The 15451-nt window shown below is 32.1% G+C and overlaps 1 protein-coding gene and 1 pseudogene across 1 annotated transcript in view; one reads left to right on the plus strand and one right to left on the minus strand.

Moving 5' to 3' along the window:
- Positions 1 to 10083, plus strand: part of KATNBL1 (katanin regulatory subunit B1 like 1) — a 44924-nt gene extending 34841 nt beyond the window's left edge. Inside the window, exons 9-10 of the mRNA XM_011354858.2 lie at positions 1137 to 1230; positions 2736 to 10083. Coding sequence (XP_011353160.1) covers positions 1137 to 1230; positions 2736 to 2768 — 127 coding nt within the window. The 3' untranslated portion in view covers positions 2769 to 10083. The remainder of the gene's footprint in view (positions 1 to 1136; positions 1231 to 2735) is intronic.
- Positions 6969 to 7087, minus strand: LOC111736352 (annotated as a pseudogene).
- Positions 10084 to 15451: the final 5368 nt, after the last annotated feature.

Consider the following 15451-nt stretch of genomic DNA (forward strand, 5'->3'; position numbering starts at 1 on the left):
TTGCTTATAGTACAGTTAGGAAAAGAATTTGACTAAGAAGTGACTAAAGAACAATTACAAAAGCATCTATAAACAAGTTACATAAAATACAGTTTTATGAAAGTAGTGAAATAAAAATTTTAAAAGAGGAAAGATCAGTGTATGTATGTGTTTTTTAAGTAGAGGGTAGTATTATTTTTTTGTAAAGGCTTCTTAGATGAAAACACTTTAATTTTGTAACAAAATGTCATTTCAGATATATAATAGTTGGTTTAAACTGGCTTCAAGCAGTCATAAAAAGGTGGTGGTCAGAACTCTCATCTAAAACAGAAATTATAAATGATGGGTGAGTATACCTTTAAAGATAACCATATGCTCCTAGAATTTTTTTCTAGAAAAGCTACCTGATTAAATTAGGTGATATTTTTAATCCATAATTGTCACTATATAATATTTTTTCTCTTCATTTTCAGAGAAAAATTAAATTGGGATACTATTCATGTGAAAATTACACATGGATGTTGAATTCCAGAGCCCAGTAACCCACTGTATCTCTTCTTCTAGCAGAACCGTACTTTTCATTTTAGAAGGAAAAAGCATAGCAGTGGTTTAACCCTCTTGTCCATTATAATGACTAAGGGAGAGAAAAAGAGGTGAATATTAGTAATAAGGCCCAGGAATGGAGGCATCCTGCAGAGTCCTTTAACTACCTAGACATTAACCTGTAAATCCAATGTGGATGATTACAGTTCTAAAACCTGTATTACAGTCATAATTTGAGTAGAGTTTTGATGTGAAAATGTGTGAGTATTCTACGAAATTAGCCAGATTATCATGAGTTATCAAAAGTAACTCCCAACAGTGTTCTTAAAGTTCATAGTTTTCTTTTTGGTCTCTCAGAATTTCCCCCTTCACATCCAAGAACAGGTTATCTAAATGCTTCAAATACCTAGTTGTTTTCTTACTGGCATTAACAACTAAGTAACCTTTAATTTCCATGATTGGCATGTACTATTTTAAAGGGTTGCTTTACTTCAAATGGTATGATTTTCTCTGATAAATACTTGAAAAATTTTAAACTGTTTTTATTAAATGCATTCACTACCAAAGTCCACATCATATTATATGTGTATTTTCATTTTTCTTTTTTCTCCTAGAAATATTCAGATTTTAAAACAACAATTAAGTGGATTGTGGGAACAAGAAAACCATCTTACTTTGGTTCCAGGATATACTGGTAATATAGCTAAGGTAATCTATAATATAGCTAAACTTAAAAACTTAAGGTTAAACTCAATATTTAAAATTAAATAAATCTAGAAAAAATATTTTAGTATTATGCATTTATAAATGAACACTTTTAGATCTTTAGACAAAATAATTCAGTACTGTTTCAATAAAGTCTAAAGTCAATTTTATAATTGCACATGTCTTCTGGACATGAATGTGACGTTAGCAGGGAACACAAGAATTAGCCGTTAAATGCGTTTCAGATACAGCTATAGAAATAATGTGCTAGAGGTTATTTAATGACCTAGTTCCAATTAAATAAAAATATTTGAAAAAAGTTAAAAGTCCAGGTAAAGAAGCCATCCGAAAAGATAGTGACACTCAGGAAGCAAAAGATGAGGAATATAATTAAATGGTTTGGAGGTATTATTTTTTACTTGGCTTTTGCTAATGTTATGCTTTTGGGGAAGGTAAACTGTTGAAAATATAGTATGAATATGACATTAGTCTTTATTAATTTGCTTGTCTCTTAAAGGAAAAGATACATTGCTAGTTTGGATTTTAATATTTAAACTCCAGAAAACATTGGTATATAAAATACATATAATTGCAAGGAAGAATGTCATTGTTAAGGAATACTTCCACCTGTTTACAGAGCAAACTGCTATCATAAATGGGCATTAACCAGAAATATAGAAGCAGTCTTTGGTTAAAAATATATTCTAAATAAGTGGATTTATATTATGGACTTACTTGTAAAACTCTTCTTGGATACTTTCAAGAAAAAAGCAAAATGATATATCAACCAAGCGTGTTACAACTATGCATAATTTTACTATATAGAATTCTTAATGATGAAAGTCTTATAAATAGAAATCAAGTTCCTAGACGTTTTTCCTGTTGGATTTTTTGACAATGGAAGAAAAACAAGTGTAAAAGCTAATAGAAAATGGAATACTTTTAGAGTGTACATGATTTATCACATTGTTTTGGAAGGGTCTTATAATCTGGCAATAGAACTGAAAAATTATTGTTTCCTTAGAAATTTGCTTTTGAGTGTAATTTTTTATAAAGAGAAGCTTTATTGTGAACATGGGATTAAGATAAGACAATACTGAGTGATTAAAAGTTCTGTGAAGTTCTTTGAGCTATGCTAAAACCTCTTTTATAATATTACACCCTCAATTGCAGTTTTCTTGAGGGTAGAAATTCAGGCTATCATCAAACTGAAGGAATTGTCATGAGTGATTTAATGATCTTGCCTAGCTATAAAAGCAGAGTTGCTTGATCACAGGAACCAAATCATTTACTCAGCACTTAGCAAACATTTATTGAGCATATGCTGTGCGCCAGGCCCTGTGCTAAAAAAATGCAGAGTAAAATTTGAGTAAGACACATCTTTTACCCTCCAGAGGTTACAAAGGGAAACTAAGGCAAATTAGGTGACAAAAAGGGAGAAGGAAATGGATTGTGTATGTGTATTTACTGTACTAGCTAATTGAAATGTTTTTGTTTTATTCTCTAAGGATGTAGATGCTTATTTATTACAGTTGCATTGAGAGACTTCATCTACTAAAGAGCATTTGGTATTCAAAACATCCCTGAACCATATAATTTCCGAAATGTCTCATCAGAGAACTGTGAACTGTGGAAGAAATCAAAAACTTTTTTTTTAAGCAACAGAATGAAACCACTAGCAAAACTCTAACAATCTACTTCACATTGAAGTGGAAAAATATACGAAAGAAGCAGCTTCAGCTTCAATGAGGTGAAAGTGCACTATGAAAATTGTTCACCTTTGCTGCATTTGGGATTAATATGGTTATTTGGTAACATTGTTTAAGAACTACTGGATCTTAATGCAGTCCCGCATAAGAATATATTTTATACTATGTGAAAAAATAAGGATTTATTATTAGGAACCACAAAGACCAATCATCATTACTTTTTTTAAGACTGTGTTTTATAAGAAAACACTCAAATGTGTGCAGCTATTTTCTTATGTTGAAAAGACTTTGAAAGTTTAAAACACCATAACAGATAATCAATACTAAAAATTTCTGTCCACCCTGAGATATTGTGTATACAAAATGCCTTAATTAATAAGCCAATGTATATGATACCAATATCTGTTTTAAAAAAAAATTAAAACCAACCATGCTTCTGGCATGATAAAATCATGGAATGAAATCAGGGGCTTCCATTCATGTAGAATGTTGTTGTAAAACTTATTCCATATCATCTTTAAAACTTGAGAATATTTTTAATATCTCTGACTTTTTTTTTTTTTTTTTTTGCCAGAATCATGTCATGTATGTATGTGTTACTCCTATATAAAGAAAAAAGTGACTATGTATTTGTATGACTGCTTAGCTGGAAATGTTCATGGATTTGGCTTATTTATATTCACTTTCTATTGTATATAGATTTCTAATATTTTCAATTCTGTATCATTTAATCTTCCTTCATTTGAGTAAATTCACTAAATATTCTTATTTTTTGCTTTTTTAAATTCTGATTTTATATGAATTCTAATTCTTTTTCACTACATATGTTTTAAAGAATTACATACAATGCTTTAGAAATGTTTACAGTTAGTACTGACTTTCTATTTTAAATTCTAACACTTTATATTACTACCTCCTCCAATGGTTGATATGAAATGCCAGCAGACTGTATGAGGTCTTTTTTTTTTTAATACCATTTCTAGTGTCAGTGAACCCACTTGTGGAATGTCTTCACAGCTGTATATCTTAGTCTATCTTGAAAGTGATTGGTATTTAAATACCATTACTGGTTCACACATCATCTCATCTTTAATGAGCCTAAGAGGCATCTCAGCAAAGATTTTTAGCAATCACATTTCTATGCAGTAATCCCTTCAAGCACTTGAATGTAAGTCTTTAGCATTTTATCTAATTAGCGACTACTGATGTGCATCTTAAACAAGCATCTTTCTTGCTTTAAAAACTTTAAAAATGTTTCACTTAATTCTCTTTTTGTGTAGCTATATTTTATATAGCTATGTATTCCTCATAGTGAATATCAATTGTAGTAATTGGCTGTTTTCTTAAATCTTTAGAATAATTTCAGATTACTGCACGTCTGTGATTTGAGAGTTATTTAAGAACTTGTTCTTTAGAAGGTGGGAATTTGAATCGGAAACCTGCGTAATCTCTGTGAAACCTTAAGATGTTGAAATACAACCTTTCTTTGTTCCTGTTCCTTTAGTATCACTGCTTTATCTAACAGTTTGAACTAGTTAATTCAGAGCATGGCGCTAGTGAGGTTAAGGACAGGAGCTCAATCCTTTTATAGGTTCATTAACTTTATACACATACACAACTATTCATGGCTACAAATTGCACTTTCTCTTAGGTATCCATCTCACAAATTCACCTCTTGGTCGCAAGGAAGATGGTATGTATAGCCTAGCATAAACCCTTCACCTCAGATAGAAAGATAACTCAAATAATTGGTATGTGATACTATAGACTCTTAATTTAATATTTAAAGTAATATAACATTAAAAATAATATATCTAAAATACTGTGTCACTATAATCTTCTCTAGGTAAGATCGTTGAGTAAACAGTATCTTCTAAAAATTAAACTTCAATAAATCAAACCAGTAAAAACTAGATACAAATACAAATGAAACACAGTAAGAAAAGATACTATCCTGTTAACACTGAGTTCTTATGCCTAACTGGGTTTGTTGAAGGAGAGTAGATAACACTCCATTTTATATATTTGGAACTATATTAGGCAGCAAAGTCTTTAGCTCACAAAGATAATGCAATAGCACACACTCCTAATTTCTGTTCTTGACCTTTGCAGTTTGCCTTAGTACCTACCTCTCTCAGTTGCTGAGTTCTGATTAATATTAGGTGATTTTAAGATTCTTGGATAAAAGATGTTAGAAAAGTAACTATTGTTGAACCTTCTGTTGCTATTAAGCACTCCTCACACTATTTAATCAGAACAGCGTTGATCTCCAGAAGGAGCCAAAGGAAGTATTTACAAAGTATTTTGGCTGTTGTATTGACCTAGATTAGGACAATTGCTGTCATTGCTCATTTGTTGCTGTGCTACTAAGCAGTATACAGAACTGAGGGACTCCCCAAGATCTCTATGTCTTACTACCTCTTCTACCTTCTTAGGTTTTCTGAACTGGACTTTGGTAACTTTGCAAGTCTAGAGACAGGTAGATTATTGGGGTGATAGACGGTTATAATCGAGTAATTGTTTCTACTAGGAATAAAGTGAACAGATTTTGTAATAAGTGATCATGATCAGAATAAGTGTTAAAAGTTAGGAAGCAAACATTAGCAGATGGTTTTTAAAATTAATCTTTTGGCAGTAATTTCAAAGGTCACTGACAGATTATTTACATGAATCCTGATATGCAAGAATCTGGATATAAATATCTATATTCAGTTAGGGGAATCATTAATATCAGCACTGAAGTCTAAGGGCTACTGAGGAATAAAATCTTAATCTCCCTACTTGGTACATGTCATGTCCTAACCTTAAAAATTGTGTGAGTTCAGGGCTTTATTTCTGGCCTTTGAAATAGTAATTTTCTCAGAGAACATTTTTATATTTGGAAAGTTATTGATATAATTAATATTGATGGATAACTGAATAATGATTATTAGCTATTAAATACTGATAAAAAATCATTTAAATGTTTAATTGCTTAAATCAGTCAAGGAATCTGAAAGAGCGAAATTTAAGTTAATATTTTGTTAGTCATCTTTTTATTTAAGAACAAGATGGTAATGTCAGTTGCCTTTATTGATTTAAAGGGAAAAAAATAGAATCACAAGCATCTGACTCATCTGGAGCAATCCATTTGGATGTACTACTTACCTTTCAGTATAGACTTTTGTTTTCTCTATTCAGATGGAAACAGTATTGCTGGACATTTGTAAGTAGGTGTTTACTCCTATTGTCATTCTTTTCCTCTTAATTTCCAGTTCTTTTAGCTGTGAAAATTGTTATAAAACTTTGTGACACACTATTCCCCCTCCTTTTTTATTCTGTAACAGGAGTATAGAATAAAAAGTTCCTCCCCAAACACTGTATGCTAATTTGTAGTATAACTTGATTGGTTCAGTAACAACACCAATTATAATGAAAATAAATGCTGCATATCATATATTCAGTATACTGAGTATATTTTTCAATACTGTACTTTAAATAATATTTCAAATATGACAGTCATAATTTCATCTGGGTCAGATTGCTGACTTAATAATATGCTAAAATCAACTTGAGTAAAAATTAAGTACAAAACAGTACAGCTGACCCTTGAACAACACAAGACTTATAGGCACTGACCCCCTCACCTTCTGCAGTCAAAAATTTGCATACAACTTTTGACTCCCCCAAAACTTTACTAATAGCCTACTGTGGACCAGAAGCCTTACCAATGATATAGTCAATTAACACATATTTTGTATACATATTATATACTATATTCTTATAATAAAAGAAACAAGAAAAAACTTATTAAAATCATAAGGGAGAGAAAATATATTTACAGTGTTTATTGAGAAAAATTGCATATAAGTGGACCCATACAATTCAAACTTATATTCAAGGGTCAACTGTATATACCACAGTATTTTCTTTTATAGACTATAATTAATCATAAAACACAAAATGGCATAGTTACCGTGTACCAGTAGTTCTATGAAAGTGTAGCCCCATGGCTGCCAGTATTTTTCATAGCAAATTTTTTTTTTTTTTTTAAGCCTACAGCGCCTGGTCTTCCTAGGTGTTCTCTCATCCAAGTACTAACTAGGCTCAACCCTGCTTAGCTTCTGAGATCAGACGAGATCGGGCGTGTTCAGGGTGCCATGGCCGTGGACACAAATTTTGTTATATAGTATTGCTTTGTTCAGGGTGGCATGGCCATAGACGCAAATCTTGTTATATACTGTTGCTTTGACATACAAATTACTATTCTCTGAACTACAAAGTTTTCAGATGGGAGATACCAGTAGTCTGAATAAGGATTCAGCCCTCGAATACACTTGAACTCATGTTGATTCTTATGCTTTACAGTATTCTATGTTTTTATTCAGATTTAAACCAGGATTTTTTTTTTTTTTTCTTAATGTCCTGTATTCAGGCAAGATTGTTGTGACACTATGGCTTTACACCAAAGCTAAGAATTGATCCAAAGTATTTTCTAGAGTAAGAGTTGTCATGGGTATCCTGGTATATACTTAATTACCAGAATTACTTGCTTCTGGAATTACTATATTGCATTTATCAACCAAACTTGCAACATGGAGCCTGAACTGGAATTAGATCTCACTTTAGGAGTCAGGAGCAAAGTTAGCATCTGTTTACTTTTCTACTTTCATTAAAAAAAAAGAAAGAAAAACTTCACTAGCCCTTTGTATAAAATTAGTTGAACAGTGAATGAGGACCTACCTCACCTATCAACTTGCCCTGCAGTACACTCACCAGTTCCTCTCTGTACAACTACAGCTTAGCTGCAACAAAAATAGAAATGAAGATTGATACCATTCTTAGAGGCAGGTTCTAAAGCTTACAAAAGATTTAGAAGGGTCATATCTTTTTTCCTTAGCCACTTAGATTCCTTTTCCACTAAGAATAGAAGCTAAGAAAACAGTAAAGGGGAGGAACCAACTCAGTTTTCAGTATCTTTTGAAAGTTCCTCTGCCTGTTCCTTAAACGTTGTTCTTCAAGTTTCTATCTTATGGTCTTTTCTCTACCATTTTCATGAAAAATGGTTATTCTCATGGCTTCCTTTACCATCTACCATTGTTCTCACTTTGGAGGTGGAAGGAAGGCCATTTCTGGGTTGATCAAATGGATGTGGATTTCTTTTTAAGGTTGTAAAAAACAATGAACTGTATGTTTATCATTCTCAAATACATATCTTACCCTAAACCTCTTAGCTCATAAATTATATGTCCAACTGCTTACTGGAAACATCCATTGGGGTATCTTGTAGACATTCTAACTTCAGTACATCCAGAATTGACCTCATTCTCTACTTTCACTCCCCTCCACCAACCCTATCCCCCACCCCACAGCAATTATCGAGCCACAAACCTGTGAGTCAGCTTTGAACCATCTCCAAATCATTTATCAAATCCTATTCGTGCATCCCCCTAAATTTCTCTCTTTGTACCTCTTTACCTCTCCTGCCAGTATCTTAGTCTACATTATTCTACATTATTCAGCAGTCTCCTGACTCTGGCATTATTCCTATATGCCTACAACCTACTGCATACATGATGCCCCAGAAAAGTCTGTAAAGCACAAATCTTACTGTCTCACTACTTAAGGACTTAGGAAAGAAACCGAACAGTGAGATTTACAATCTCTCAATAAGACCACCTCTCCTCCCAATGCTTCAGCTAGAATGAACTTGGTTCAGTTTCCAAAAAACTACACTTTCTCTGCAAACGCTTCATTTGTCTGAACTCTTCTCCCACAAATTCACAGTTATCTCTTTCTTAGCCTTCAGGTCTCAGCTTAAACACACTTCCTCTGGGAAGCCACCTTTAAAGCCTCTTTGGCTAGAGGTATCTGCCATCACAGTCTCAACCTTGTTCTCTTAACACTACTTATCAGTGTTTTGTAATTGCTTATAATCTGTCTTCCCAGCTAGACTGACAGTTTCATGAGACCAGAGACTATCTGCTCTTGTCACATCCCCGGTAGCTGGCACAAAGCCTGGCAAGTAGTAGGTATTTAATTCTTATGAATAAATGCAACAGTGTGGTATCTTTGGGCATATATTGTATGAGGAAGTAATTTAGTAATCCAAAACCATTTGTGATAGTATAGCAGCTAAAAATGAGCAGTTCTAGAATAAAACTATACAGTTAATCTCTCTTTTGTTTTAAGAAATTGGTTTGTAAATGTTCATGCTACACCAAAATTAAACCTTAGCTAAAATGTGTTTGATTCTTAAAGGTTGTTACATTTGTTTTCTCTTGTATGGTTTCTACATTCCACACCAGATAACCTGCAAGTGAAGACCATCTGTACAGTGCAAAACTAAGGTAGTTTCATGTAATGTGTAAAATACATGTATTTTCTTGGAATCGAGGGTATCCTTTTGGTGTTTGTGTTTTTCTTCTGCTTTTATCTTAAAATGATTGAGAATCATTTTAAATAGTGTTTTCCCCTATAAGTTCCTTTTTTAAATTACAAAAGTAGTTTATACCTATTTATGAAAGTGAATAATAAAAAGAAAATTAAATACCCATAATCTCATCTGCCTAGAGGAACCATTGTGTCTTTCCTTCCAGATTTTCTTCTGTGTGTATTCATTTTTTAGTACAAATGGATTCATACTCTACATACTAGTATTTGATATATTGTTTCCTACTTTCCATACACTGGAAAAGCTTGAAGCTAACTGAACATTTTTTTGCTTGTTAAACCTATATGTTCTGAGCAGTTATTGTTCATTTCTTTGGGGATATTGCTAGAAGCCAAAAAAATATTTGTGAACTACTTTCGAAGCATTCTTAGTATAGGATTCTGTTTTCTTGATCATTGCTAATCATTACTTATTTTTTTTAATGTTGAGTAGAGAGTTTATAAGGAGAAACAATACGATTTCTGTATTTTGGAAAGAAGTATCATGTAGATTTGTTTAAATGATGCTAAATATTTGGGAACAAAATTTCAACTTTTATACTGTGGTGTATTTCCTCAAACATAATTTTCTAAATAAATAGTAGTTCACTCCTTACGTATGACACTGACATAACATTAAACGATACAGAGTATTGAATCAGTATAGAACTAAGATTTGATTTTTGAGATTCAGCCCATTCAAATAAATCAGTTTCTAATAACCTCTCTCTTAAAACATTTTCTACAAAGAGTCTATTTATTGAATAATGTTTTCTTCTGCCTAAATAATTGTTCTTTAGGTTCTATATTCTTAATTAAAAAGTAATCTGTATTCTGTCCTGGAGGAAATTTAATGCTAGAAATGAAGAAAAAAAAATTAATGTGAATAATAGCGGCAGAGGTGGGTAAAGCTAATCGTGTGTGTGTGTGTGTGTGTGTGTGTGTGTGTGTGTGTGTAGACATATGTACACACACATATATAGTGAATATAAATCTATGTCTAGGATCAACCTACTATCTTATGCTGTAATGAATCATAAAGATTATTATCTTTATGTGGAGTAAGTGGAGAGTGAATCTCTTACAAATGGACACTGTTATTGAGTGATCAATTTCCTGTAGTGTATTAGTGTTTTTACACTACTAACTAGGCAAAATTTCTTTGTCAACTCTAAAATCACACTTTATATTGGCTTGCTTTCACAAAGTACCATTTAAATGTTTTAAAGAAGAGCAATTTTATTCTTTACATATTTTATTAATGATTTAATCTGATGTAGTTTTGTTTTCTTTGACCCACACTTACTGAGCCAATTAACAGCAAAAGAGATCAAGAAATTGTTAATACCCTTCTAATTAATGATTTTTAAATATTCAGATATTTTGGGGCTTTTGGTTTTGTCATGATTTTTTTTAAATAAAGATAAAATTTGTTTTGAACGGTGACTATATAGCAATTGAAACAAATGTTAGGCTTTTAAGAATGTCTGATAGTACTGATTCAGCACCATTTATTGTTGCCTTAGTCTAATAATTTAATCACTTCTGCTTTGTCAGAATCCATGTAGTTAATGTGTGTAATGACTTCACTCTACAAATCTTCTAAATATAAAATAGCTAAAATTCGCTTTAAAAGTTTCTGGTGATAACAAAGTACTTTGTTAAATTATCTAAATAGTTATTTTCTGTAAATTTTATTAATTAAATGTTGACATGTTTGGAATTAAATAATGATAAGTATAGTAATTATAATAATTGACATCTTTAGTATAACCTTCAAGAGACTAGCTCGTGATTTGAACAGTATTACAACATATATCTTAAGATTTTCTTGGAAAATGATATACTTTTGTAACTTAAACTACATGAAAATAACCTGGCTTTTTCTGCTATCTTTATTAGGTTAGTAGGACCTAATAATCCTTTGAAAATATGAGCTGATATGGGAGGACTCGATTATAAGTTTTATGTTTAAATGACATAAAACTTAGGGCTTTTCTTTTAAATGTTAATTCACCTGTTGACTAGTGTGATATTTGAGGAACTGCATTATATCTTGGAAATCAAATACTTTAAGTAAAAGATATTTATAAAATGTACACAGCTTCCATGAGCTGCTTGTAACAGCTGGCACACCCCCATTTGTCATATCACATGTGGTGTGAGTTTCATATCTGCTACTTTTGTCTCTTGATCCATCTTTTAAGAAAAAAGCAACAGCTGACTATATAAAAGGAAAAGCTTCCTCGAGTACATTCTAGTAATATTATCAGTGATATGAGTAAATTTATAACACTGATAATTTAGAAATATAAATATACAACCATTATAAACCAAATGTTTAAAGATACCAAAGAAACATATTTGATACAACATTCAGCAATGAAGTTGTTAACAAATGTTTAAATTTACATAAAGAACAGAACTTCAAAATTAGAGTTGAATTTATGGAGTTTTCTTCTTCAAATTAGACTAATAGAAATTTATTTTCTTCTGTTAGTCATTCTGATTATACAGCTCTCTAAAAGTCATATCAAGGAAGTTTCCCCAAAACATTTATTGGAATACTAAGAAAGTGGTTTTACATCCCAATGACTACTAACAGGTAGGACTGAGGCTAGGTCTAAAGTTTTCTACTTACTGCATGTAATTGTTTCTAGATGCTAAACAGAGGCATTGAGCTGCCGGATACACATTGGATAATAAAAAGTCAACTGGTTGAGGCAGCGAGACTACATAATCAACAAATTTCTTGCCATGTGCTTGTTAATATTAAGCACAAAGGTAAGGCACAGTCCCTGACCTCAAAGAATTCTTTTTTTAAAAACTTCAGATGCTCCTTTATTTTTTAAAAATTTTTAAATTATGGTTAACATACAATGTTAGTTTCAAGTGTACAACTTAGTGTTAGACATTTATATACCTTACCATGTGATCACCCATAAGTCTAATACCAATCTGAAATCATACATAGTTATTACAGTGTTATTGACTGTATTCTCTATGCTGTATTTTTCATCCTCGTGACTAAAAACTGGCAATTTGTACTTCTTAACCCTTTTCACCTTTTTTTACCCAGCTCCCCAACCCCCCTCCCATCTGACGATTACCAATTTGTTCTCTATGAGTTTGTTTATGTTTTGATTTTTTTTTTAATTCCACATATAAGTGAAATCATATGGTATTTGTCTTCTTCTGTCTGACTTATCTCATTTAGCGTAATATCCTCTAGGTCCATCCATGTTATCACAATGGCAAGATTTTATTCTTTTTTATTGTTGATTAATATTCTATTATATGTATATACCACAACTTCTGTATCCATTTGTCTATCAATGGACACTTAGGTTGATATCTTACCTATTGTAAATAATGCTACAATAAAGATAGAGGTGCGTATATTTTTTCGAATTAGTGTTTTGGATTTCTTCAGATAAACACCCAGGTGTGGAATTGCTGGGTTATATGGTAGTTCTATTTTTAATTTTTTGAGGAACCTCCATACTGTTTTCCATAGAGGCTACAACAATTAATTTAAAAAGAGTTGTTCTAAAATACTAAGTGTACTGTGATTCTAAAACCGTACTATGGAAAAGATTTTGAAAGCTTTAGTTCTTATGTATACTTTTAAGAAGACCCAAATCCAGCAATTTTATACTCAAATGCTTAAAGTAGTATATTGAACATTTTACAGTTTTTTCTTTATGCAGCGCATATTACTTTTTACTAGATAACTGGCTACAAAAGAGTAAAGCTGTTTGCCCTGGTGTTTATAGGTACCTCAATTAAGTTTAATAGGGAGTTTTGTATACCATGGCCATCCCCATTTATTTCTAAATTAGATATATGATATTGAAACTTATGTATTAGTTAATTATCCATAGCTATGTCTTTTGAGAATAGTAACATCTAGTGGATTAAGGTACAGCTTTCAAGAACATTTTGTCTTGGGTTCTTTTCATCCTTCCCTGCATATTATGACTTGTTTAATGGGTAGCTGCTTGGAAATTATTCTTACACAAACCTGACCCAGAAGAATTCTGATTATACCATTTCCTGATCACCTTCAATTTATTTTAAATTTTTTACCGCTTTATTGAGGTATAATTGATATACAAAAAACTGTGCATATTTAGTTAATACAATTTGATGAGTTTGGACATATTTACAGATGTATATCTGTGATACAATCATCATATTTAAAGAAATAAACATATCCCTTAACTCTAAAGTTTCCTTGTGTCCTTGTGTCCTTTGTGTGTATGTGTGCACGTGGTATGAACACTTACATTGACGATCTCCCCTTTTATCAAAATTTTAAGTGCACAATACAGCATTATTCATAATAACTAAGATAAGGAAACAACCCAAATGTTCATCAACAGACAAATGGATAAAGAAAAATGTGTTATATACATACAGTGGAATATTATTCAGCTTTAAAAAAGAAGAAAATCCTACCATTTGCAATATGGATGGACCTGGAAGATATTATACTAAGTGAAATAATAAATCACACAAGGACAAATACATAAGTCCATTTATACGAAGTACCTAAAATTCTCAAATGTACAGAAGCAGAAAATAGAATGGTGATTGCCAGGCCATGGTGGGGAGAGGAAGTGGAGAGTTGGTGAACTGGTATAAAGTTACAGTAATACAAGATGAATATGTTCTAGAGATCCGTACAGTGAAGGGCCTACAGATGACTATCTTGTTTAGCCATTAATACCTTTGGAAGCTGACGTGAATGCTCCATCAAAGAAACTAATATTCAAATTTTTGCTGAAAGTAGAGCTGATTTTTTTCACCTTCCTTTATGGTACTTTGCTCTTCGATTTTCTTGTACATGCCATGTACATCCTTGTTTGCATTTAATTTAGATTGTAAGTCAGCTAGACTACACATGCCCTCTGAGCTTGTGTCTTGCATCAATCATACTGAGTAAATGCATGCCTGGAAAATTTTAAGTATCCATTTTTTGCTTTTTTTTTTTCATGAGTTGTTGCAGCAACATTCTTTCTAAATTGCTACTTTTGGCTCTTCAAGAAAAAGTCCCATTTTAATTATAAATGATACACAAAAGCAAAACTGTAGATCTTTGGGTTTGTAATACCATCTTTTATAGGAAAAAAAAATGTATATGTTATGTAAAATGGTAGCCTTTAAATATACCTACCTTCCACTCCTGCCTGAGATACCATTTTAGCTAAAATATAACCTGGTAGAATTGGCATTGTATAGTGGTTATGCAATGACAGTAGATTACATTCCTAATGAACAAGATAAAGCCATATGCCAAAAGCACTCCCTTCGTAGGGGTGTGGTCAGCCTAGAATAAATACATTCCTTGAACTATCTCAAATGAAATTGCTGAACTTTTCATTCCAGACAAAGTTTCTTATGTTCTGGGGAATCTGATTATTTTCTTTTAAGGATTCAGAAGGAAGCTGTTCCTTAACACATGCAGAGTCAAAAATAGTATGACGGGGAAAGAGCAGTGGACTAGGATCAGGGGACCCTGTGTTCTAAATCAGAAAATTGAGGCTCAGATTATCAAGTGAAGTGGGTTTTATTTACATGGATTAGGAGAAATGCATCTGACTTTAGCTCAGTACCCCCCAATAATAATTAACTCTGGTTTGTGATAAGTCATCAGCATACTTATCAACTTCTGCTTTGACACCACAGAGGAAGAATATCTTGATAAAGCTGTGTCAACTTTGGCTTGGAAGGACAGATCAGAAAATATTTTAAAACCTGGGCCAGAAGCTGAGCTAAATCCTTACTACTTAATCAGCTTAACTACTTCACTATAGCCTGACCTACCCATTTCGTGTATACTTAAGATATTAAAGATCTCAATAAATATACAACAGCTAGTTTTTTATAAGCTTTGAACTTCTATACTTATGGAAACATTACAACACTTTATTTGGAAGAGCACTTAGTAAATGCGTTACCTTCTAACAGGATTTGCTGAGTTACTTGATTCCATTTGTGACCTCTTCAGCACTTTTAGAGAACTTAACATTTCCGCGAAGCACCAGCATAGCTTTTTTTCCACCAGCACATTTTTGACTCCTACATTCAAATCTTGATTT

This window comes from Pteropus vampyrus, unplaced genomic scaffold (genome assembly GCF_000151845.1).
Source record: "Pteropus vampyrus isolate Shadow unplaced genomic scaffold, Pvam_2.0 Scaffold19, whole genome shotgun sequence".
Taxonomy (NCBI): domain Eukaryota; kingdom Metazoa; phylum Chordata; class Mammalia; order Chiroptera; family Pteropodidae; genus Pteropus; species Pteropus vampyrus.